Source organism: Trichinella spiralis (assembly GCF_000181795.1).
Source record: "Trichinella spiralis strain ISS 195 chromosome Unknown Scfld9, whole genome shotgun sequence".
In the NCBI taxonomy this organism is placed as follows: Eukaryota; Metazoa; Nematoda; class Enoplea; order Trichinellida; family Trichinellidae; genus Trichinella; species Trichinella spiralis.
The window spans coordinates 2,415,941-2,439,246 of record NW_003526948.1 but is presented as its reverse complement, the minus strand read 5'-3'; the positions used below and the strand labels follow the sequence as shown (position 1 = coordinate 2,439,246).

The 23,306-nt window shown below is 32.2% G+C and overlaps 4 protein-coding genes across 4 annotated transcripts; 1 reads left to right on the top strand and 3 right to left on the bottom strand.

The window, feature by feature from the left end:
• Positions 1-5,747: 5,747 nt before the first annotated feature.
• Positions 5,748-9,213, bottom strand: Tsp_05254 (metallophosphoesterase domain-containing protein 1). Its single transcript, XM_003371546.1, has 5 exons — positions 9,198-9,213; positions 7,400-7,630; positions 6,639-6,728; positions 6,140-6,320; positions 5,748-5,877 (listed from the first exon to the last, which is right to left on the bottom strand). Exons 1-5 carry the CDS (start codon positions 9,211-9,213, stop codon positions 5,748-5,750), a joined length of 648 nt encoding a protein of 215 aa, XP_003371594.1.
• Positions 9,214-10,169: 956 nt separating this feature from the next.
• Tsp_05255 (conserved hypothetical protein) lies at positions 10,170-10,634 on the bottom strand. The gene is made up of 2 exons (XM_003371545.1): positions 10,290-10,634; positions 10,170-10,241 (listed from the first exon to the last, which is right to left on the bottom strand). Exons 1-2 carry the CDS (start codon positions 10,632-10,634, stop codon positions 10,170-10,172), a joined length of 417 nt encoding a protein of 138 aa, XP_003371593.1.
• Positions 10,635-14,096: 3,462 nt separating this feature from the next.
• On the top strand, positions 14,097-15,325 carry Tsp_05256 (hypothetical protein). The gene is made up of 4 exons (XM_003371544.1): positions 14,097-14,221; positions 14,447-14,579; positions 14,850-15,071; positions 15,299-15,325. The coding sequence occupies exons 1-4, from the start codon at positions 14,097-14,099 to the stop codon at positions 15,323-15,325; spliced, it is 507 nt and encodes a 168-aa protein (XP_003371592.1).
• A 317-nt stretch (positions 15,326-15,642) lies between these two features.
• On the bottom strand, positions 15,643-20,630 carry Tsp_05257 (putative diacylglycerol kinase protein). Its single transcript, XM_003371543.1, is given in 18 exon segments — positions 15,643-15,848; positions 16,108-16,143; positions 16,462-16,599; positions 16,765-16,939; positions 17,046-17,222; positions 17,287-17,517; positions 17,668-17,804; positions 17,839-17,987; positions 18,056-18,304; positions 18,321-18,351; positions 18,483-18,634; positions 18,995-19,057; positions 19,117-19,298; positions 19,401-19,622; positions 19,692-19,850; positions 19,905-20,060; positions 20,300-20,359; positions 20,592-20,630. 18 exon segments carry the CDS (start codon positions 20,628-20,630, stop codon positions 15,643-15,645), a joined length of 2,562 nt encoding a protein of 853 aa, XP_003371591.1.
• Between the last annotated feature and the right edge of the window lie 2,676 nt (positions 20,631-23,306).

Sequence of the window (23,306 nt, the reverse complement as noted above, 5' to 3'; positions counted from 1 at the left end):
CCGTATTAAAGTAATAGCTATGCATCTCTTTTTTTTCTGTATTACTTAGTAACGGTGGGATCGTTTTTTGGCGAATTAAATAATGTATCCCACCAGTATCTTCAAATTATTAATTATCTACCCGTGATTTTATTTTGAAGTGTAATTTAACTTCATATTATAAATGATGTTTTTACTTTTTTCTCTTTCCATCTGCTTTATTTCCCTTTTATGCTTTGTATCATGTGCTCATGTAAGATAAAAATGCCTGCTAGAAATACGTCATTTATGTAAAATGAGATTTGTATTTATTTCACAGACAACATTGAAGCTGTGCTGCAGTCAAGCCGGCTATCATCAGTTAGATTAATACTTGCAGATTTTTGTATACACTTAATTTTTTGCTTTGTGATTCAGGCCTGAATTCCAGATATATTATAATGTCGTTAGTGATTGTTCCCATTTGCACTTGTTTGCGCACAACGAGACGTCTAATGATTTTCTGCAAGCTTCACATTCCCGCGTCAGATTAACAAAAATGCCAACCTGATTATCAGATACAATTTTCCAATTGCCGCTTCAAATGCACTTCCTTTAAACGGCTTCCTTATTTTGCACCTATTTACGCAAAAATTCTGCCTACTTTATCATACGTCCCTCATTTCCGAGTCCCAGGTGTGAATGGCTGTCACTATGACGAGTTTTATTCGTTCACTTTGCATGTCTCATTCTTATATAAATTGCACCTACACACTAAAAACCTCTTCTCTACCTTCCCCTCTTCGAACATCCATTTCAGCTGCCAACTCCATCACCTACACGCCATCCCTACTATCTCCTCTCTCCTAGCCTCAGTCAGTCGATTTTTTTATAAAATTGCTGCGGGAAATGTTGCTCTTAGCTGCTTTTCTTTGATTTCCTGATTCTTGCATAACTGACACTTTCATAAAAATCTGAATGTGCTTGAAATGCTACGATCAGTAGTATGTACTGAGGTTGAGGATGACGCAAGACAGAATGTCTTGTTTTATGAAATCCTGTGCGGTCGAACCATACTTTACCAGCAGAAAATTAATTGTGAAGTAGAAATGAAACTTGAAGTGCATATATATAGTTTTGTAAAAACAAATTATATTCCTTCATTTAATGTAACACATACAGAGGCGTTTAATTTATAAAGATGGGTGGATGTAGTATACAAAAGATTTATCATGTACATGTATTATTATACATGACAGTCTGACGAAGAATAAAATAGTACCGTTTTTTCATTAAAAATGATTGGCATCTCAATCATGCAATAGAATAGCTTTTAAAGTAATAATTTTAATTGTATTTCGAAAGAACGGCAAGTTTTGATTCCGTTTGAAAAAAAACCTTTTCTATTACCAGATCAATATCAATGGAAAAGTCAGAGTGAATGTACACATTACGGCAAATCCGTTTAGTCGTTCTTCTGTCATGGTAGTCCAGAAATAGCTTTTAAGATATTTCACTGCAGTAAAGCTTCGTTTTGCGCTGGCTGAGGCGATTAGGTGAGTTGTGAAAATCTGCACGAGTTAGGACACGATCGGGTAATAATCGTTGTTGTTGAATTTTAATGCATAAACAAATCAAATGCCCAAAGTGCTATGTTCGCTGAAAATCACGTATGCTAGATGCCTTTCGAGGAAGTTACAGATTGCCAACTTTACTACATATTAAGATGAGCAGAATGCGCTAACTTTAGAGGCAATTTATAGCGAAATTATTGGGCAGAGTACGTTGAAACTATCCATAACGATGTTATTCATTACTGCCAACATCTACCAATCACAAAAAGTTGAAATTTGTATAAAATATTTTTGGCTATTTATCGAAAACAGTGAAGGCTGAGAAATACGATATAAGTGGGAAGGAAAAGACCAGAAACGAAACGCAGACAGTAAATAAGTATGCAAGAAAAATGATTTTGTGCAGATTTATCGCAAATGTTTAAATAATCGAGCAAACAGAAGTATCTTCTTCAAATAAAATTTGCTACTGACTTTTCTTTATTGCTTACAGCATCCTGAAATTTACTACCCAGTTTCTGGAGAAATTCTCCAAAACACTATCCTTTATTAATATAAGAGTATAACAAACAAAATAGCACAAATTTTGAAAAAAACTTTTTCGCTCATTTTTGGTAAAACAACCAAGTCTATACTCCATGAAATTTTGCAATTTTCGAGATATCCAGAAAAAAGTGGGAAGCATACCCATGTATTAAGAGAAGCAGTATTCCAAATTCAGAGGCCATTTATTCCACAACAACTGCGTAGAGTGGATTGAAGCTCTAGAAAACACTTTATTTTATCAATATGAAACTAAAAACATCAAAAAAAATTCCAAATTTCGAAAACAAAATTTTCGCCGATTTTCGCAAAAACAATCAAGTCTATAGTCCATGAAATTTTGCAATTTTCGAGAAAAATTTTTTTCTCCAAAAATTAATGCAATTAATTTATATCGGTAGAGAATTATTCGCTAACTATTATAAAATTATACCGACAACTCCGGATTGAACGTTTGTTAAGATATATAAAAAAAGTAAAACCGAAATAAGATTTTAACGAAGTCGAAATAAATAGGAATAAAAATTAAAAGTATAATAAATGTGAACAATGAATGATGTCATTAATTTTTACAACAAAACTATTAATGTTTTTCTCCAAAAAAATTAATTGACCTTAATAAGAATTGCTCCTGATTTTCATTAAAGAACAGAAACTTTCAAAATTAAAAACCTTCGTTCACTGAATTTTTCTGACTTATTACAATTCAGAGATAAGAATTATCCAAAATTATCACATTAGAAAGCTATTTACGGACAATATGCCAGTATTTTCATTCTATAAATTTCAAATGCTAAAGCCGGCAAATTTATCAAATTTCTCAAAAAATCATCTATTTCGCGTTATTGAAAATTTACATACCTAAAAATGGTACACAATTGCTTGTAATATTTATAAAATTATTTTGAAATATGCCGTAGTTTCTGAGAAGCGTGGAATAAGTTTCACAGTACAAACTGTTGGATGTCTTTAAGGATTCGAACAAATACCATGCATTAGCCCAATAGTTTGACATGAGTTGTGAATTTATTTAATTACACTGCATTTTCAATGAATTTTCACCCTGGGGAACTGCATATTGTACTGATTATGCAAATCACCATTACATCATTGTTACTTTGCAAAAGGGAATTCAAATAGCCACACATTTGGTATCAATGAGAAATTTAGTAAATGAAATAGATGGTAATGGGTACCGCATTTCATGAAATGTTTACTTTTTAGCAAAGTAAACACTTATAACGCTTACGTTTTGTTTCGCAGCAATTAGTGATTATTTAGAAACAATTATATTAGAAATTCAATTCAATTGATAGTAAAAAAACGATAGATTAGTAAAAATCTAATAGATTCGATATGAAAAATGTTTCATGTGCAGAAATTAGCAGTCATTGCTGCCGTTGAAAGAGAGTTACTGTTGGACAAATTCCCTATGTATTAATATAGGTAGTAGACAAATTTAGACCCCATTTATTCGAATACTATTCGGTAGTTTCTAATGGAACTTTACATAACATTATTGGTAATCATTATGAATGTCCAGAATTAAAAAAACTCAAAATTTTTGAAAAAGATCTTTCGCTGATTTTCACGAAAACAACCAAATCATGAAGCCCATGAAATTTTGCAATTTTCGAGAAAAATTTTTTTCTTAAAAAATTAAGACAATTCATTTATATCGGTAGAGATTTATTCGCTAACTATTATAAAGTTATACCGACAGCTCCTGATTGGGTATTTGTTGCGATATATGAAAAACAGTGAAACCAAAATAATATTTTAAATAAAAAGGAGTCGAAATGAAATGGAATGGAAAACAAAAGTTAAATAAATGTGCAAATGGAATGGATTAATTAATTTTTACTTCGAAATTTTCTGTGTTTTCACCCAAAAATAGGAATTTATTTTAATAGGAATTATTCCTGATTTTCATTTAAACAACAGTAACTTTCAAAATTAAAAATTTTGTTCACTGAATTTTTTTAATTTATTACAATTCAGAGATAATATTTATCCAAAATTATCACATTGGAAAGCTATTTTTGTGCAATATGAGAGTCTTTTAATTCTGTAAATTTCAAATGCTGAAACTGACAAATTTATCAAATTTCTGAAAAAATCATCAATTATGGGTTATTATAAATTTACATACCTTTAATTGGCACCCATTTGTTTGCTTCATCATCAAATTACTTTACAATTCGCCGTAGTTTCTGAGATGCTCGGAATAATTTTCACTGTACATACTGGGGAATTCCTCTACAGACTCGAACAAATACCATGCATGAGCCCAATAATTTGACATCATTTGTGAATTTATTTAATTTCATACCATTTGTAATGAATTTATACTCTGGGCGACTACATATTATGCTAATTATGCAAATCGTCACTGCATCGTTGTTATTTAGCGAAAGTAAATTCCAAATAGCCACAGACGTGGTATCAATCGGATGCGTAATCAATGGAAAACATGGCAATTAAGATCGCATTCCATGAAATGTTTGCTTTTCAACAAACAGAACAGTTACAACGCATCCGTTTTGATTTGCAACAATTAATAATTATTTAACAGCAATGTAGGTTGATTTCATTGTTCTAATGTATCATTGAAAAGTTCCGTCGATATGAGCTTTGTTGAAAATTCAAACCTTCTGCACTGAATGTCTTAATCCGTTGTACTCGTTTGTAAACAGTTAAATGCTTTAGTTAAATATGCCGTTTTCATTTGTGGTTATGAAATTCACAACTGTTGTACACATCTTAAAAATTCAGATTAGAACAGCGCGTTAGCCTCCAAATTGTTACCTGCTTTTGCCATGCATTTGTCACTGTTTGAAGTGATCTGATCTATTTTCTGTATAAATAATAGAAAAACATCATGCATTGTTTTAAAGGTTGTAACTTTCTACTCTGTGCAAATTTGTTCCGCAGACTCTTCGTTAATTCTAAACAAGAATATTGTGTATAGAAGAAAAACAGAAATTTTCCCTAAAATGCATTCATTCTATCAAACAATGAATTGAAAAATAGATATAGCCTATGAATTACCAAAATGAATAAGTACCGAAATTTGAACAAGTCTCTATATGATAGTAGCATTTAGTTTATAACATGAACAAAAAACTTTTATTATATTGTTATGAAATTACAATTCACAAATACATAAACTTTTCGTCATCACTTTCTTGCTTTTCATGAATGTACCTCCATATAATCCTTAATATAACTGATCATGAATAAAACCAAACTGTCTAACAAATAAACAAATTAGAATTATACATTCTATCAAATTTTCAAATGCGCAGTATATTAAAAATGAAGGACAAAAAGCCTTTCAGTCAAATTCAACGAGTAACGTACAACCACTTCTTTTCACAAGTATATCTAAGCATGGTTATGATATTTGACGTCCAAAACGATAGCAGCTCTCAGAGATCCGCCTTCTGCATCTTGTACGCATGCATTTACAAAATTTATTTTGCCATCAGTGCTGCAACCATATCCGTAAGAAGCCTGCCCAAATATATGAAACCTTGGTTGAACACGATCAAGCACTATTTGCAGCAGCTCAGCGCAACCAATATGAACTCCAGGACGCTTTAAATCGCAGTAACCTACGACAAAATCGTTCGCTTATCATCTGTTGCTATCATCAATGCTATTATAATATCAGTTTTGCAAACCCAGTGGTGGCAGATGTGTTACCAATATGTCTATATTTTCTGGAATAAGAAGCCACTTTTCCGTTAACAATTGTGCATCACTAATATTAAATGCCATGTGCTTTAAAAAAGGTTGCCTGAAATGTATGAAAGCATATTACTTAACTTATATGTGTACATATTTATGACTGTAAATTTTACAACTGAAAAGCACTTTTAAATTATATGAAATTTGAAAGATATAAATAGGACAAAGCGTATTTCTTCACTAGTCATATTATATCTAAACATATCATGTTATATCATACCATATTTATCACATCATTACGTTATATTACATGATCATTTACTAGTCTACACATTACAGTTAGTAAACCGTTTCTGTTTATAACATTTTACCAAGGTGTTCCATAAATTCGAAGCCCATTGATAACAGCGCCTTTATCTTCCAAGTAGATGCAGTTTGTAAGCAGCTCCTGTGTTGTACTTATCTGCTTATTTACCAAAGCTTTGCTTAATGTTTGCTTTAAAGAATCATCCCGAAAAGTGGTCACTGATCGAGAGCGCCTTTTTAAAGCTCCTGTTAAAATGAAATTTATTCAGATCTTCAACAGACTATTCTGTTGCAATTAAAATGGCGTACGATAAAGATTTAAAATTCGATGCTTTTTAATTTTCCTATTATTAACAATTAATAGCAATATTACTAATTTACGTGTATCAAACTGAATATTTGTCAAAATTATTATATTTGCATATTCTGAAGCACCAATTTAAAAATAAATTCTAAAATAATCTTCAATAATTCTTTGTTGCACCATTTGCATTTATTTACTGGGCTGTTGAAACAGATACATTCAATATTTAAAAAATTCAATAAGAAAAAATGGCCCACAACCTGCATTTGTGCAGTGTCGAAGCCAATCACGATCCAATGTTAGTTCATTTTCTCCAGCTATGACAACTTTGTGCTCATGAGATAACGTTCCTGCAATTAATGCTATGAATCATAATCTTAACGGAGGATCTTCATAGAGGTTTACATTTCATTTTATGCAAAAGTTGGCGTAAACTTGTTTATGATAAACTACTTTTTGCATATTTTAAACATTTTTGATTAGAACATTATACTCTGAACGTGCACGAAATGATTTCGAAGGACACTTCTGTGGAGTAAGCAATGCTAAATAATTTACTATAACTGATTAAATATTTGCATTACGCTGTTAGGAAGATTTATTACTAGAAGCAAAATGTTCGCCTCAAACTGCTTCCAAATGACTTTTAATTCCAACTTTATATTTATTCTATTCTACATTCAATTCGAATATATTTTCAGATTTAAATATTACTTTCATTTAAATTTTTCATAATATTTTTAATAGAATTATAACGATCACGCACAGCTTTGAAAACTGGTTAATTTTGATGTCTATAAACTCAGAGGATAAATTCTAAAATCAGAAGCACTGGAAATGGTTTTCATATCACTTTATAAATATGTACTAAACATTTTTACAAGAAATTCAACAATGCTGTCAACATTTAATTAACGTTATTAATTAGTTTATAGTACTTACATATCTTTTTAGCTTACGTTTTTAGAACTGAAAAATTTCTCAAATACTTTAACATTTTGAAATAAAAGTGTATAGTTACCTAAAAAATTATTGAAAGCCTTTATTTCTTCAGGATGTCCACACGTTGTAAAATTTCCAGCCACTATAAGAATATCCCCATCAGGTATTTGGCACTGATTATGTTTACCGCAAATGTCCGATATGCAAACAATACGACAGCATCCATCTGACTTCGGTGTGTAGATGCTCGTCAGTGGGACAGATTTTATTACTAGAGATTTTCTCATCCATTCCCAAGCAGCTTGGGGGTCTGCTATTAAAGATGATTTCTAAAATACAAAACTAATTCAAGGTACATTTTACATTTCTGCTTCAGAAAATTCATTTAAGGCAAAGATAAGATATTTTTTTACATGAAATATTTATTTGCGCACAAACGTTTTACATCTGTAATCTTGCCGTTGTAGCAAAGAGCACAGACATAAGTGGTGCTAGTTTTAATTTAAATAAAAGCTTGTGCCATTGATTCGTTTTCTTTTTTTATCAAAATTGAAACATGAAGAAAAAAGATTCTAGTAAACGTCTGACGTTTGGTTGTTTCGCAAAGCAGAACATTCTACTGGCAGGTGTAACCGAAGTGTTTCCTGATTAATGACTGATTAAGGTCCGCAAATGAAAGCTTTCAAGCCTGAAGCGGATTAACATTTTTTCCATGTTTCTATTGAAAAAGGCAAGAAACATGCCATTTTCTTCTGCTGAGCAGATAAATATTTAAAGTTCTAATAAAATATTTTTAACCGACCCTGAAGTTTGTCTATGGAACATTTGTTTACAATGAACGAGCAACAATGCATTTCCCGATGTCTTCATAAGAATTAAAAAAATGAATTATAGCAAGCAAAGCAGCTCAGTTATGTAGTATTTTTTATTGTTTTTAAAATGCAGAAAACAATTAGCTAAAATGAACCATTAAAAAATATTTAACAAGTTCCTGCTTGTTTGTTAACTTTAATTTTTCAAAATATGCTGTATTCTCCAAAAATAATTTCTACATTCCAGTTTCATAACTACGTAATTATAAATATCAGTAAAAGAAACAAAGAAAAGTTCATGATAATTTATTGGCCTTATTATAAATTAGGCATATTTTTCATCATTTCAATTGTGCATTAATCGCTAAAAGTTGTCACTTATAAAAAGAACTGCCTGATAATTTTTTTGATAAATTAATAATGCCCACTTTTATAAAAGAATTTTGCTGAATTCTGCAGTGTCACATATTATCATAAAAGCTAAGTAAAATTTAAAATGTAAAGGTTTCAAGTGAGCTATTCAAGTATTACACGTTTGGGACATGGAGAAAAACTTTTTGAAAAGCAAGTGCACTAAAATTGATGAACCAAAGCGTAATGACATGCAGCATTGAAAATTTACAAATTTCAGAGAGCAGTCAATGAAAACTGACTGCAAAAAGGGCAAATTCTTAAAAGATTTATTCTCTTTGCGAACATTCTTCCAAAATAATTATTGGGAAATTTTGAAAATGCCTCAAAAAAATTTCAACATATTTCTCCAGTTTTATCGTTAAAACGTGTTTGTTTATTGCTTGAAATGTGCCAGGTAAAACTTCCTCATAATTTGTTACCAACTTATAAAAATGCTCAAGAAAATTTAGTTTCAGAAACTTGAAGCTTGAATTAAAAATTTTTCTTTTATGTGACAAATTTTTATGAATTGCCATTTTTGATAAATTTTTGACTGTGAAAACAATAAACAGATTCGTCTAAATTTCAGGCATTTGCAATGCAAATGAAAATTTGCCAATTCTGTGTTTCATTTAATTTTATCGATTCATGAAAAATTCATGTCTTTCTTACCAACGTGTGAAAACATCTCTGCAAATATATCAATTAAAATAAATTTATTCAATCATTACACTGCATTAAAACAGATGCTAGTGTTAAACAGCACAAAACGACACCACAAAATCATCATTTTATAAAGTTATAATTTTATGAAAGCAAAGAACATTCATCAAGTTCAGTGCTAATACAATTTATTTAACTATCCTCCGACTGCACATAACTGATGCATAAAATAGCTGCTGCATGGGGAAGCTGAGAGGCGTTTATTTAAACGCATTTTCAATTAAAATATTTGCTTTCACGCTCAACTTTGTCATTTATCAATCTCTAATGCATTTTATAACAATTGAAGCATGCAACATTTGAAAACGTTCATTTGAAAATTTTCATTTAATACTTCTAAGAAAATAGTACATTACATTTCAAAGCAGTGTTCAAGAAATTTTCCATTTACTGTACACAACTCTCAAATATTTATTCCAGTGGATTAAATGTTCAACTGAAACACGTTGAGTATTTAGTGCGTTTTGCATTCATTTCAAAAGAAAATACGTAACACTTTTATTAATGTTGTATTTTAACTCATATTTTCCCTGAACATTAAGGTAACTATTAAATTCCTTTCTTATGAATCTATAAAAAGACACCAAAATAGCTATTCTGAGTTGATGTTCCATGAGTAGATCCATTTGTAACAAAGCTGTTATATTATTAAATAAACTGAATAAAACAATTTACTTCATTTTTTTCATTTTTAATAAGTTAGTAAGTGATATATTTTGTGATGTGTTTTTTACATGATAGCGTTGATAATAAGCAAGACACTTGGTGTTTTGGCAACGACAAATTAGAGTAAGAAAGTAAACTATCTGTGATTGGCTTTTTGAATCAACGCACTGTTTGCTAAAATTCGGACCATTTGACTAAATAATGCAAAGATTACGTTTTGTTTCCATATATATTAGTTATGTTATATTGTTTATATTAGTTATGAAGAAGCTGCATCTTTTGTTCTGTCGCTGATACATCATAACACACTTTAGTATAAAAGTAACTCTACACAGTGATTTATGATTACGATAAAAGGTAAAAAAATAGACTTACCGTTTCTTGGCTTTCAAGAAGAGTCACATGCGACAACCGTTTTTGAAGAACTTCAATACTAACAGACTGCTGAGGCTTTGGGTGCTGGCTTGCTGGTAATTCAGAATCTCGGGGCAACTCTGATTCTGCTGGTAATTCACGCTCTAGTGGAGGTGTTTCTTCTTTCACTATTGAAGACTGCAAACTGCTTGGGCGAAGGTGAGGTGATTTGTCATCAGAACTTGATGGAATATCCTCTGTATAACTCCGCTTATATTTGTTGCGCAATTTCTGCTTTTTTACATTATCCTTTTCTCGTATGCTTTCTGATTTTTTTATCATTTTCATCACACTTGCACTCAACATCTTGTTTTTTAACTCTTAATGCAGAAAAAGTGACAAAACAGATTAGGATCACGAATACCGTTTTTTTTTAGCAGAGTGTTCAAAACCAGGTATGTGCGCTTGGAACAATGGACAGTTTTTCCAATCTGGCGCAAATGAATGCACAGACTCTAGTCGTCACGAACCCTCAGATAATGAAGAAAGAAACAACCCGTCACTTAAAATATGCAGTTTCAGCTAGTTCAGAAAACGATTTGATTGGTTCATTTTTAACCAATCTATAACAGTTGAAATTATGAGGACGTCATGGAGTTGTAGAAATGATGTATAAAACTTAATTAAGCCACTCTCTCCAACAGCAGCATTGATTTGACATTCATTTTATTTACATTAATAGACTTGTAAATAAATCCCAAATAACATCATAACAGCTGTAAGCATTTATTACACTGATTTGAAATAAAATTTCTGTCATTATTTTCTCATTTATCGAGTCATTTATTTATTTCTGTCCGCATGCATTGCATTAAAGTGACATGTGATATACGTAAGTGAAATGATATCAATTTTGCCAGTTTTTGTAAATGTTTGAATGTAACGTTTTTCTAATAAACTTTTAAACTTTGAACATGCTTGCCACGTCTGAGCATTGGAGCGTAAAAACTGAAAAACAGAATTTTCTGCCATTGATTCCTACCACTTTAACGGCAACGCAAGCTTCAGGTTTAGATAGACACAAGCTTCACCAAGCATAAACGCAACTATTGCTTTCATTAGTTGCGACGCACTAAGCGCACGACACACTTCCGTAACTTATTAGTAATATGTGGATTGACTCAACTTCATTGCGTTAGAAGCATTCTGTAACTCTGTAACTATATGCTGCAACGGAAAAGAAGCAAATGAGAAGAAACACGCCCTAATATGATGAAAAAGAAAACAACTCAAAGCTTGTTTCAGAAATGTCCACATTTTCGTCTTGAATAGACTTTATATTATTTTGAAAATATCTATAATATCCAAAACGATCACTCTGAAATGGCACTGTAGGATTTTAAAAGTTCTAAACTGCTAAATTTATTTTCAGTCAAATGTGCGTTTGTCCATAACGTTCACAAACAAATATTATTACAGGTTGCTATTTCAAATTTTTACCTTAGTCAAGAAAATTCCCTCGAATAGCTGCTTTCAAAAATTGCATATCACTTTTCCATTCAAATTGATTTGAATGATTTTAACAAACAGCGTGTAATCGCATTTTCTTGGCAACGCTAAGAATCAGCTTTGTTTGCATGCACGGCTGAAAAATGTTGATAAGTTTGCCATTTTACAGATGCTTGCCATTTCCGTCATCTCTATTCTAGCTTGTTCTTATTACTTTATTCCGTTTATTTTCTACAATACAAAGCAATTTCATTGAGCAATTTCCTATAAATCCTATTATTCGAGGTTAGTTTTTTACTGAACTTTTGTAATGCACAATTTACTAGCGTTTAGTCAATACTGTTATGTAACACGTAGACTTGAAATTGCTTTCATATGTTTTCCTTGTCAGCAGCTAAGCCTCAAGTGCGCTGTAAAAGATATCTTTAAAATAATCTAGTTAACATTTGAAACAATTCACCACTGTTTATTTGAACTATTAAAAAAGCTTCATTTTCCAAGCCTACTTTTAAGCGTAATAGAAAAATTTCTATAATGTCGAATTCAAACAATTTTACAGCAGAATTAAAAACAATGCACAGTGAAAAGTCTATAAACAATTTAAAATAGTTTTTAATAATTCTTCAACTGATGACTCATTTTAAACATATCTATATAATCAGAAAAATGAGCAAAATGTTAATTTTATTTCAAATCAGTGTGAGTATATTCCCGTAGTTTTCAAAGTTTTGTATATTTCAAGAGTACAGCCTAAAAGATTTAAATATTCTCGGTTATAACTTTTACTACACAAACAAATTTTATACTTAATTATTGTGTACCTTCGCTTACGTCAATGTTGAGAACAGTTTAATAGCAAGCCATCTCACATGACAAAAGTACACACAGATTTAGACATGCAACTCAACCGTCCTGTGTAACATTCAGGCATTTTGATTAAAAATAAAATTTATAAAACATCCAAAATAAATAATTATAAATTTTTATTTTTATTCATTAATTTTTTATTTATGAAATAAGAGAAAAAATGCAAAAGAAAGTGCAAAAATAATCTGTAGTTGATGAGAAAAATGTTGAATGATGATAAATGCGCGTCGTAGGTGAACTTTTATTCAACTCAGGCTAAAATTACATTTCAACATAACTAATTGCTTTAAATACTAATTTTATTTTTAGGGTTATGAAAATGTTGAAAACAAGCAACATACTTTAGATGCCTCTAGCTAACGTTTTGAACATGTTGACGTCATTCAAAAATGGAACATATTTTTCATTTTGCATTTTTAAACATAAAAAATGCTGAAAACAAGCACGAAGCAGGAAAAAAATTTAGAATAAAGCAGTTTCGAAAAAATAAAAAAAGTGGTGCTATTATATAACACTTATAGAAAAAGAAAATGAATATCCACTGATTATCTTGTCCTTAAATTAATAATCAAACTCCAACAAACACACTCTGTATTTTGAAATTTACCTTTTGAATTAAAATCTTCCACATGCTTCTCCCGTGTATTTGAACTATTTTTTGACAGAATTGTTTTTTTAATGCACAAAAACCCAAATTTCAGTAAAAGAAAACTAAAAGGGGCTCTAAAAATCTCAGAAAACTCAAAAAAGGGCAGTAAATCAGGTACTTATTTTTTCTCTATTCTCGCAAAATTAAATAGTATGAAAAATAGTCCCGCTGCGGCACTGATAACGGAACGTCGCTCAAAGTATACGACTAAAGAATAACGCCGGCTTAAGCAAAGCGGCTTCAAAGTGTAGAATTTACTGCATTTTCCATTGAGCACATCACTTGGCTTAATGAAAAGTTCGTAATTCACCGTCCTTTCTGTGTTCTCTAAGATAGAAAGGAAAGATTCAAAAAGTATTCACATGAATTTACAATAACTGATCACATTAGATTATTTATTTTTCTTACTGCGTAACAGAAATATGCGAAATTTAATGTCAAAGAAGATAGTCACATTTATTTGACAGGTTTTCACATGAATAATGCAAAACAGCATAGAACGAAACCATTTTCATAATGAACAAGAACTTTATACCTACCTGATTTCTTCCAATATAAATAATAGTTATAAATGCCCTTCTTATTTTGATAAAACATAAAAATATGCATACAGCAAAGCCGTAGGCATTTTATTCGCCAAATAGGATACACCTTATGCAAATTAAATAACTTTTCCTCAATAACAAGGAAAGCATTGTCGTTTCAGTTAATCAGTAATACAGTAGTGCGTCGATATTGCCTTGTTTTTCCATGCTTTACCTGGGTATAACATTATATTTTTTTCTGTTGTCTGTTTTCGAAGTATGGTCAGTACAGGAAAATGTTTTCTTACCTATACATCCTGTACTTTTGATGCCATTTCCCGATGTATTCAGTATTCCAAAACAAGTAGAACTGAAGCATATGAAAGATTTGAAAGAATTCAAAGGTAAGAAATTATCAATTTTTCCATTTAAAATCTTCAAACCCGAAGCACTCTGCTTTCCGCTTTCAACATGTTCCTTCTTGGTATTAAAAATTTCCATATAATTTCTGCACATAATTAATCTTGAATTGTCAATTTCAAATAAATTTAAAAAATTAGCTACCTAACGCTATTATTATCTTCCAAAGAATTCATTTCTGTGAAGTAGTGGAATTATTAGCTCTACAGAGGCAATTCATTTTTACTTTCAATGGTGATTATTTACACTTTTGAACACTACCCTGCAGTGATTTCTGTAAAAATAAAATATTACATATGCGCAAAACCATTTATTACTAAACAAAAATCTGCTCGTCTACAGGTTCGTAGCAATTGCCTCGTTAAAGCAAGCATTAGTGCATTTTAGACTTTTTGTTCTTGCCGAAAACAACTACTGGGAAGAATGCTAATCAAGAAAAACAGAATTATGGTAATGTAAATTAAAAAAAAAATTTTTTTTAAATAATTATTTTTAATTACATTTACTGTAGCACTGAACAATCTTGTTGATCTGAAAAGCATAAGAAAGGCAATCGATGTGCCGAAATTAACTGCAATATGCAAAACTGTTACCAAAATTGGAAAGTTCAAGCGGATGGCTGAAGCGGCAGCAAATTTAACAGATGATCCTGAGGATTCACAGTCGGCTTCTGACTTAATTTCAAGACAAAAATGGATGGAAATGATTTGTAACATGTTCGAACAGTTGCAAAGTTCAGACGATTTGCTACAAGCTCTTACAGATGCATTCATACCCGACGCGAAGAATACTTTGCAACAATCAGACCTACTTGGAAATCTCATGGATCACCTGGTAAGCCCTGAATTTGTCGGCTATTTAATGGAAGGTTTTGGCAAAAGTAGAAATCGAACTGTTTCATAACATTTTTGGTCATGTATCAATTTTATTTTACCTAAATAAAGTCATTCTGAACGAACATATGTGAAATTTTCGCTTCCGAATTTGCACAACTTGCTTGATAAGCACACATGTGATAAGATTAATAAAAATGAAACTTAGTTTTGTTCAAAAACATTCAGAAATGGCCAGATGCTGAACGCAGCTAGTCTTTCGAAGAATACCATTGTAAGACTCATATTAAAATGCTGTGCTTTGTAAAAAAAGCGTAACCGAATGACAATGAAATAAATATATTGTTGTCATACAACGTAGAACTATAACGAAACAGACAAAAAGAGCACAAGCAATGATCATTTTGTACAAATGCGCACAAACAGATTGTGCCATGATATATATGCACAGTAAATGCAAAGCAGCTCCAGCGCGATTAGCTAGTTAGTTGCAACAAATATTCCCAGAAAGAATGCAAGCTTTTGCTTGAGCAAGCACCAGATTGAACATTTTCAGTAAGTGCCGGTGACTTTCAGTTGCCTGGAACGCTTGCAACGCTGATTTCTTGGAAGCGTTTCTGCAAAGGATTGAGCAACTCATCTGGAACTGAAGCGACTGAGTTGCTTGAAACATAGCCAACTATTATTAACGGACTGCCATTTTTTTCACAGATTTCAGTAACAGATGTAAATGCTTCATACGATCGATCAATATGAAATACTTCATCAGAATTGCTACCTAAACAATGCCAGTGAACGAAAAGTAGCAATGTCACATAAAAATTCTAATCTTTAAAGCCAAAACTACCGTCGATTACAGTGTATTCCTATTTATTTGTCACAGAATTTCAATTCACAGTCTATTGAAATCTACTGATGCAATTAATGACCGCAATTGGCCAGTGTACTAGTAATTTTGCTATAACTTTTTTTCAGTAAAAATAAACAATGCAGGCAGTACTATTTTTTGATAAATCAGAATATCTCTGTACAGAAACCGTCATTTTGATAAGTAACTGCCAATAGTTTGTCCACTGAATTAATTAATCATTGTCTGAAAACCGAGCACCATCGTTTCCTATCTGCATTGCTGATTCAATCAGCAAAGTGCTCAATCACTTAACACAACTACTTTATCAGCATAAATGAAGCAGAAAATCATCAAAGCAACAACACTTCAAGCGAATTGTACAACTGCACCTCTTGATAAACCCCATTCATAAATTATTACATTTGAAAACCCAATATTTACTTGACCGAACTGATAATTGCGTTGACAGCCATACCAAGTTTTCAATAAATAAATATTAAAAGTAGCATTCTGGAAAAATACAAAATATAGCACTACTTACAGTCTAAATAATACCATTCTTCATTTGTGGTATTTGACAGTGAAACGGAAGTTGAACTTTTCAAAATGTTGTCAACAAGTGGACGAAGATGTTCCAAATCATTATCGTAGTCAGCTTCAATCTCTCCAACTACTGTTGCTAAAAATTGTAGTATAAAGTTGCAGTATTTTAGTATAAAAATTGTAACATAAGCATGCACCAAATCCAACACAGTCAATAGCTTACAATACTTGTATTCATTGAATGTGACTACTGTGTATTCATTAGCAAAGTGGAAAATGTTAAAAATATAAATAAATATACCTTGACGAGAAAGCTCAGACGGAGTGCACTTCAGTTGCTCATATTCTGTCCAAGGTATAAATGCAACGTTTACTTTTGAAGTGCATTTCGCCATTTCATCGCATATTGTCACAGCGCATGCTCTTGTCACTGCGTATTCTGGTCGCAGTCCTAATGAATTCAGTTGTTCATTATCCTAAATAAAAAGTAACACGAATAATTTTTCACGAATAACTTGTCTGTCTGTCTGTCTGTCTGTCTGTCATCCATCACATAAATAATACGTATTGTTGGTAATTCACCTTGTGTGAAATTCGCTTCAGCATTGGAACCTTACAAAATAAGCTGATAGTGATGATTGAAGGACTCAGTTTGCACGGTTCACCGTCCACTTGAACGGGTATTACTTTTTTGGTAGTCAAACGCAAATAAGAGCATTGCGCAATGCGCACTCCACGACCACCAACCTGCAGCGCAGCCTAAAGAGAATTTTATTGTCGAAAAACAAAGCATGAAAGCACGACACATTTTTGGTGAACTTACTAAGCTTGCTGCAGTAAAGCCAACCACCTCTACGCGTCCATCTTCGTAGGATGGAGAAGAAATTTTTGGAATCGGCATACTGTTGTTAACTGCCCAAATGCCCAGCGTAACTAAACTTGAAGCTTGGTTGCCCCATGGCATTGTCCCTCCTGCATACTTGGGAATGTTCAGAATTAGCAAACAGTGCAATCCCAGTTCTTTAATTCTATTGGTGTGATCGATACCATCGCACTAAAAATAATACCTCAAAAATTAACGCACTTTTACAATGAACTTCACTGTTGCAAGTTCATTACAGATATTGCAACTTTCTTATAAGCATAGTCATTTTTTGGAAAAAGAAAACAAGCTCCAGCTCGAAATCCAGAAATCAATGCCTACCTCTAATGATATGTACTCAGAGAGGTCTTTCCAGGCTCTTTTGAAAAGATCTTTAGTTCCAATGCTACCATAGACTAGACGATTCTTGAATCGGCTTTTATGAATTTCAGGTTTTGCAGCTATGATAAAATTGTTATCTTGAAATAATTATTTCAAATGAATGTTGTTTACCTCTGGATTCGTGAAATTGCAGAGCAATATGGGCATCAACTCCGATGCTAAAGTAGTTGTTCATCACATTGACCGGTAGAGAATCAATAGCATTTTCAGTGTCTTTAGATTGCTCAGAGGTTGGATTTGGTGCCACGTCGATGTACCAACTTGAAGAAAAATTTGAATATTAATTTAGCAAAGAACACCAACTATAAACGATGCTCACCGATCAAACTTTACTGAAACTGTATCTTGCATCACAGATGGCAGTATTTCAGCAATGCTATCATCAAAGTAGGTAGAACCCCATCCCATTGTTTGAGATAAATCATTTCCAGTACCAAGTGGAATTATACCAATTGGAGGGTAACGTGAAGATGGAATTTTCATAGCATCTAATGAAGAAAACACCCAAGATACTGTTCCATCTCCACCGCAAACCAGTATTCGCAGCTGCGGAAGACATTTACGATACATGTCCAATCTAAATGTATTTTCACTGTAAAATTACTACTACTACTACTACTACTACTAATAATAATAATAATAATAATAATAATAATAATAATAGCTCTATCAGGCAGCTTATTAACAAATTAGCAATTCAACAATTTAACAAAAGCATCAAAATAGAAGCCTTTTTCATTTGGTTACTGAAAAACATGCATATACACGTTTGCCTGATGTTTCATCACTCAAAATAACATTAAAAATAAAAACAGTAGCTTTTACAGCAGGACACTTTACACTTCGACGCTTAATTTCAAACACTGCTAGTTGTTCCCATTTAAAATGTGAAAGTGCTGTTTGTTTACTTTACAAAATACTTAATTTGAAAATGATAAATTGTGATATGCCAAAAAGCTTTCAGTCAAGTGATCAAGTAATCCATCAATCAAGTTTTCAATCCCATTTAATAACAACACCAAAATCAGCAAATTCTTCTATGGTGAAGCACTTAAAATCATTATCATCATTAAAAGCAACATTTCATTCTAGAACCTACAGTTCAAAAATCCTTGTACTTGTACCAAATAAACAATGACATTAACTTTTGTAATTTTGTTCAGCTTCTTATTATCTCAGTAAACAAAACTAACTCAGATGCGATTAATTTTTTGCACAAAACACGACAAAACAATGACAGTGAAAAATAAAAGCAATCAATAAAAACTTGGAATAAATGCAACACCAACGAGAATATTTTTGAATATTTTGCGACGGTTCAGCATGTGTTCTTTGTTGAATAAAAATATTACGTTCATCGTTATTTAAATATAGAAAAAGTCAACTTACGCAAAGCGAGGGCTTTTGCCGTACGATAATTCAAACACTTGACGAGGATTAACCAGCCAACACAGATCACGAAATAACTTTTTCCCCTTTTTTCCACCAGATTTAGCGTTGACAAAGATCAGTAGCGGAAACGCAGGCATGCTAACTGTAGATTGCAAGGGATTTACAAAAAAAATTCGTTCCTAAATAAAAATATTAATAAACGAGCAGCACGGGGGATAGGTAATGTTAGCTAGCAGAGCAGTCGTGATTTAAAAGACCATAGAAATAGTTGAAAAAAATACTTTGCGATTTCGTTTCCGACGTCGTACAGACGCATTGCTAAGCACAACACGTCTGTAAGTTGAGCATCGGCTTGTTGGAATTTTATTAATCCATGTCGGTGGAATTATAATGTCTTTCAGTGCTCCAAAATCACACGTCTGCTCTATCAAGTCCGTATTAAAGCACTTCGCCTTGTTATGATAAGATACTTTACACCAGGAGCACATGATAACAATAACTTCCTGAAAACACAGTATAATCACTTTCTCTTAATCGTCGACCAGTTACAATTAATGGATATTTTAGCGTACCTTGTTCATCAATTTTGACTGAAATGATTTCGAACATTTGAAACATCGACCATCTTGAGTCAAACGATGTACCCAATGATGACGCATTGGCACGCTGGTGATAAGCCGTTTGCCGTATATCCATGGATCAGCATAAGTACTTTTGCATTTCAGATTCTTCTGAAAGAATTTGAATTTTTTATTGAAAGTCTTCTTTTTTTTCATTTTATTTACTTTTGGTAACACAGGCAAGCAAGCTTCGTGAGCAACTAAGTGGCAAGCCATACACTTCAGCTTTGTCCCTGAATTGCGACAGTCAACCTCACCAACGTGACAATCTCCAGATCCATGCAGCGTATCCCAAAAGTGATCATCCGGATGGCACGTCTCCTAATAACAACAATTGAACTAAACTGCCCACAACATATCATTTGTTTTTTTTACTTTTACTTTACAAAAATGTATAAACAGTAAATTTTGATCAAACAGTACAAAATATACTTTGAAAAAGTTGAAAATATTATTATTAGGATTATAAGTATTAATTAAGAAGTTGGCAGTTATTTTAACAAACACTAATAAAAGTAAAAACCAATTACAAAAAAGAAAATTATCACTACAAAAAAAACAATTGATAACATTAATAAAAATGATTTCAATATTAGTAACTCGCCCATCGGGCTCACAGCCTGAATTCAGTTTGAACTATTAAAATTCAATGAATGATCATGCTTGGCCATTGTTTCCAGATTTTTGCTCAGAAAAACCTTGCAACAGCTGACAGCAGAATAAATGGACTGACTAACAACAGATAGCAATGGATGAATGATATTTCAGATTTAAAAAAATGGAATAAAATGAAAATATCAATTTCCATTCACAAAAAGTAAATTAAGCGTAAAATGGAAAACAGAAACAAACAAAACCATTAACAACTTCCGCTTTATACGATTCAGTCATTAAAACATCGTTAGCGCTGCAAGTTTTCTGAACATTAATTGATTACTGTATTTGAATAAATAACCAATTTTACAGTTAGTCTGAGTTGATTTGAGAAACAGGTAAATAAAGGCAGTGCTTTTTTTCCGCATTTTCAAATTATACGCAGTCTTTGAAGAGTTGAACACAAATTTCATTCTATTGATCTATGTAATTTTATCTGCGCCAGGAGACTAAATATGCAACAGCATTTGTTAAGCATTTATTTAATAAAAAAATATCATTGTCAAAATCGACAGCGTCTTGCGCTTATCTTGATTAGCTAGATTTCCGTTGGCAGTGTGCTTGAACCTGTGAATGAAAAGCCGATAAACGATTCAGTCAACACGAAATGTAGCTGTGCTTAATTTTCGCTTTAAGTATAATCAATACTGACAATGATTTTATATTTTAACGTACAATCCGTGCTGACCGTAGCCTTTCTCTCACGATTGCAATCACAACGGCAAATGGATGAATGTGTGTGTGTGTGTGTGTGTGTGTGTATGTATATTGTATATTTGTGTGTAAATAGCGCCTTTAGAGGAAAGTCTCAAAGCAACCATTATTTTAGCTCAATAACCACGTGAATGTCCACTACAGGAAGCAGAAAGTTCCCATGATGAAAGCAGCAGGTGGTGTATGCCTGCAAATCTCAAAGCAATTTACCAAACTTGGCAGCAAATAACTGGAGCCCATTTGCGATAATAAGAAATGCTATTAGCTTTGTGATAAACGGCGTCACTGTGAAATAAAATTCCAAACAATGCAACGTGACCATGACAACTTGATAAGAGAAACATATCAATTCTAACACTGTTTTCAAACTTCAACAGAAGATACCATCATAAGATTGAAGAGCTTTTCAAAATGCTTACAGATGATGCTCACATGAAGCCTTCACGGCTAACTAATTGTTAGATTCCTAATTTTTTCTCTCGACTGTGCGTTAAAATGCTTTTATCAGAAAACAATCAATGCGCCCTCAGCTTAGCTGGCTAAAATCGAAATCACAAACTAGCTAGCATTTACTTCCCATTTGGCCATTGAACTGTAAAATATGTTTTGTTTCTATTAATGAGCAACAAAAAAATGTGCACAGTCTACAATGCACCTACACAACGTCTTCATTCATGTTCATCATGTGGATAATCTTATTTATAATTAAAATACCAAAAAAAGCAAATAAATGAAGAAAAATATTCTGTAAAAAGCGCAACACACAATTTTTTCCAGAAAATCATTTTCATATTATTTTACGAACTTGCTAATTTCAATATTAGCGTCTTGGTTATTATTCAGATGGTAATTCCAAACGTGTCTCCAAAATAGAAATGCTTCAGAATTGAAGCAGAAAACTTAGAATAATTGGTTGAACAAAATTCGATATCTCCTTAGCAAGGCAATATTTTTCATTTACTATTACCAGACAAAAACCGATTGTATGACCTTTTGCTTGTATAAGTGCAAATTTTAAAAATTAATTCTAAAAGGCAATTGTTCTCACAAAAAAATATAACAAAAATCATACAGTATAGAAATGGAATGTTGAATTGATTTGCATTAAATTCATTATTATAATCAGAAATGTTTGTAAATGAACCAGTGAACTTTCTTCAGTAATCATTTTAATGTAATTAAGCTTTTGTGAAATGCGAATGTCCCTTTCTGTCAAACTAAGATTCGATGTACATTTTTCCTTATTCTTCTTCTTCTCAATATTTCACATATTCCATCCACAATAAATAAGGTACTATCAGAGAAAAGTTCGCTGAAGCACGGCATTTTTATAAAATTCAGTTTACGTAAAATGAAAAGCAGCCTATGTTATTACAAACCTAACAACAAGTGAAATGCAAGTAATGATTGCTGCTGCTACATCAATATTGAGGAAAAACCAATATTGGTCATAATTGAGATTTTTTAAGAAGGTCTTTAATTATCTTGTGAATGAATTGGATAGACTGCAAGGATTTTCAGATGAAAGCGAGACAAAGAAAAACAGTTTATGAGTGGAACAGAATTTGCTGGAATAGATAGAGAAAACTGCCGTAATTATTGAAGTAGACGATTTTTTCTTTTTCCTTGAATCCATCAAGCTGAAAGATCAAATGCAATGCATTATCTGCTGCGACAATGCATAATTCGACCAGAGCCATTTGATTTCAGATTCCAGACTGAATTGGACTGCTATACAAATTAAACTGCGCATGATGGACAATGCTGCCGTCAATAGTCATATGTCGGATCGATTAAGCAGTCCTTGTTAATAAAGTTTCGTAAATTTTAATGTTGGGGAATTTTACACAACAACGCTAACATCTTTTCCAACATCCGTCAGTTATGTGAAACAATATTGTTGATGTTGCTGATGACAAAGCGGAAATTGTGTTAGTTCTTCTCTCAGATCCAGTCAACTGGCTAGCTTGCCGCTTTGTCAGGAAATTCTTCAAAAATTTGACTGACTCAAACAATTACGTCATCACTTTGACAAATAATAAAAATTGCAACGGAAATGGCAATAAGCATTACAGTGGTGCTGATGCAGGAAACATACAAGGGCGGGGGGGGGAGGCAAATGCACGGACATAGTGTGATTCTGATTTGCAGATACAACTTTAAAATCAGAGATCAATATAAACATTATTTTTAATATTT

Coding starts and splice junctions, on each gene's coding strand:
- Tsp_05254 (XM_003371546.1), bottom strand. Junction 6,729..7,399: donor GGCTTTCAATAATTTTTTAG/GTAACTATACAC, acceptor CATTAATTGCAG/GAACGTTATCTCATGAGCAC. Junction 5,878..6,139: donor CGAATTTATGGAACACCTTG/GTAAAATGTTAT, acceptor CATACATTTCAG/GCAACCTTTTTTAAAGCACA.
- Tsp_05257 (XM_003371543.1), bottom strand. CDS start 20,630: ATGACTGAATCGTATAAAGCGGAAGTTGTTAATGGTTTT. Junction 20,360..20,591: donor CGGAAGTTGTTAATGGTTTT/GTTTGTTTCTGT, acceptor AACTGAATTCAG/GCTGTGAGCCCGATGGGCGA. Junction 17,805..17,838: donor GCAATTTCACGAATCCAGAG/GTAAACAACATT, acceptor AATTATTTCAAG/ATAACAATTTTATCATAGCT.
- Tsp_05256 (XM_003371544.1), top strand. CDS start 14,097: ATGGTCAGTACAGGAAAATGTTTTCTTACCTATACATCCTGTACTTTT. Junction 14,222..14,446: donor AGATTTGAAAGAATTCAAAG/GTAAGAAATTAT, acceptor TTAGCTCTACAG/AGGCAATTCATTTTTACTTT. Junction 15,072..15,298: donor GAAATCTCATGGATCACCTG/GTAAGCCCTGAA, acceptor AAAAACATTCAG/AAATGGCCAGATGCTGAACG.
- Tsp_05255 (XM_003371545.1), bottom strand. CDS start 10,634: ATGTTGAGTGCAAGTGTGATGAAAATGATAAAAAAATCAGAAAGCATA. Junction 10,242..10,289: donor TTCTTGAAAGCCAAGAAACG/GTAAGTCTATTT, acceptor ATCACTGTGTAG/AGTTACTTTTATACTAAAGT.